The sequence below is a fragment of the Caenorhabditis briggsae genome (assembly GCF_000004555.2).
Source record: "Caenorhabditis briggsae complete genome, chrI, whole genome shotgun sequence".
In the NCBI taxonomy this organism is placed as follows: Eukaryota; Metazoa; Nematoda; class Chromadorea; order Rhabditida; family Rhabditidae; genus Caenorhabditis; species Caenorhabditis briggsae.
Window position 1 is genome coordinate 7,980,041 of NC_013489.2, and position 2,412 is coordinate 7,982,452.

Consider the following 2,412-nt stretch of genomic DNA (forward strand, 5'->3'; position numbering starts at 1 on the left):
ATCGTGCTTCCAACATCCACGACATTCCTCTCACAACCGAAGTCAGCTCCTATCCAACTGAATACAGCTACGAGAAGCTGCCAGAACACGTTATTCCAGTTGTTGTTGAAGAATCCGAGAAGAAGGATGAGCCATCGTTGAAGTCCAAGATCACTGGATTGTTCAAGAAGTCACCATCTCATCTTGACTATCCAATCTCGGAACAATACGAAGGACCACTCGATTCAACTCATCGTGCTTCCAACATCCACGACATTCCTCTCACAACCGAAGTCAGCTCCTATCCAACTGAATACAGCTACGAGAAGCTGCCAGAACACGTTATTCCAGTTGTTGTTGAAGAATCCGAGAAGAAGGATGAGCCATCGTTGAAGTCCAAGATCACTGGATTGTTCAAGAAGTCACCATCTCATCTTGACTATCCAATCTCGGAACAATACGAAGGACCACTCGATTCAACTCATCGTGCTTCCAACATCCACGACATTCCTCTCACAACCGAAGTCAGCTCCTATCCAACTGAATTCGGTTACGAGAAGCTGCCAGAACACGTTATTCCAGTTGTTGTTGAAGAATCCGAGAAGAAGGATGAACAGTCATTGAAGTCCAAGATCACTGGATTGTTCAAGAAGTCACCATCTCATCTTGACTATCCATTATCCGATCAATACGAAGGACCACTCGATTCAACTCATCGTGCTTCCAACATCCACGACATTCCTCTCACAACCGAAGTCAGCTCCTATCCAACGGAATTCAGCTACGAGAAGCTGCCAGAACACGTTATTCCAGTTGTTGTTGAAGAATCCGAGAAGAAGGATGAACAGTCATTGAAGTCCAAGATCACTGGATTGTTCAAGAAGTCACCATCTCATCTTGACTATCCAGTATCCGATCAATACGAAGGACCACTCGATTCAACTCATCGTGCTTCCAACATCCACGACATTCCTCTCACAACCGAAGTCAGCTCCTATCCAACGGAATTCAGCTACGAGAAGCTGCCAGAACACATAGTTCCAGTTGTTGTTGAAGAATCCGAGAAGAAGGATGAGCCACGTTGAAGTCCAAGATCACTGGATTGTTCAAGAAGTCACCATCTCATCTTGACTATCCAATCTCGGAACAATACGAAGGACCACTCGATTCAACTCATCGTGCTTCCAACATCCACGACATTCCTCTCACAACCGAAGTCAGCTCCTATCCAACGGAATTCAGCTACGAGAAGCTGCCAGAACACGTTGTTCCAGTTGTTGTTGAAGAATCCGAGAAGAAGGATGAGCCATCGTTGAAGTCCAAGATCGCTGGATTGTTCAAGAAGTCACCATCTCATCTTGACTATCCAATCTCGGAACAATACGAAGGACCACTCGATTCAACTCATCGTGCTTCCAACATCCACGACATTCCTCTCACAACCGAAGTCAGCTCCTATCCAACTGAATACAGCTACGAGAAGCTGCCAGAACACGTTATTCCAGTTGTTGTTGAAGAATCCGAAAGAAGGATGAGCCATCGTTGAAGTCCAAGATCACTGGATTGTTCAAGAAGTCACCATCTCATCTTGACTATCCAATCTCGGACCAATACGAAGGACCACTCGATTCAACTCATCGTGCTTCCAACATCCACGACATTCCTCTCACAACCGAAGTCAGCTCCTATCCAACGGAATTCAGCTACGAGAAGCTGCCAGAACACGTTATTCCAGTTGTTGTTGAAGAATCCGAGAAGAAGGATGAGCCATCGTTGAAGTCCAAGATCACTGGATTGTTCAAGAAGTCACCATCTCATCTTGACTATCCAATCTCGGAACAATACGAAGGACCACTCGATTCAACTCATCGTGCTTCCAACATCCACGACATTCCTCTCACAACCGAAGTCAGCTCCTATCCAACTGAATTCAGCTACGAGAAGCTGCCAGAACACGTTATTCCAGTTGTTGTTGAAGAATCCGAGAAGAAGGATGAACAGTCATTGAAGTCCAAGATCACTGGATTGTTCAAGAAGTCACCATCTCATCTTGACTATCCAGTATCCGATCAATACGAAGGACCACTCGATTCAACTCATCGCGCTTCCAACATCCACGACATTCCTCTCACAACCGAAGTCAGCTCCTATCCAACTGAATACAGCTACGAGAAGCTGCCAGAACACGTTATTCCAGTTGTTGTTGAAGAATCCGAGAAGAAGGATGAGCCATCGTTGAAGTCCAAGATCACTGGATTGTTCAAGAAGTCACCATCTCATCTTGACTATCCAATCTCGGAACAATACGAAGGACCACTCGATTCAACTCATCGTGCTTCCAACATCCACGACATTCCTCTCACAACCGAAGTCAGCTCCTATCCAACTGAATACAGCTACGAGAAGCTGCCAGAACACGTATTCCAGTTGTTG

The 2,412-nt window shown here is 45.6% G+C and overlaps 1 protein-coding gene across 1 annotated transcript in view; it reads left to right on the forward strand.

The window, feature by feature from the left end:
- CBG21337 overlaps positions 1-2,349 on the forward strand; it is a gene marked incomplete at both ends in the record, with an annotated part of 14,682 nt that extends 12,333 nt beyond the window's left edge. The window contains 3 exons of the mRNA XM_045237918.1: positions 68-1,016; positions 1,073-1,426; positions 1,534-2,349. Of these exons, the coding sequence (XP_045097285.1) occupies positions 68-1,016; positions 1,073-1,426; positions 1,534-2,349 (2,119 nt within the window). The remainder of the gene's footprint in view (positions 1-67; positions 1,017-1,072; positions 1,427-1,533) is intronic.
- Between the last annotated feature and the right edge of the window lie 63 nt (positions 2,350-2,412).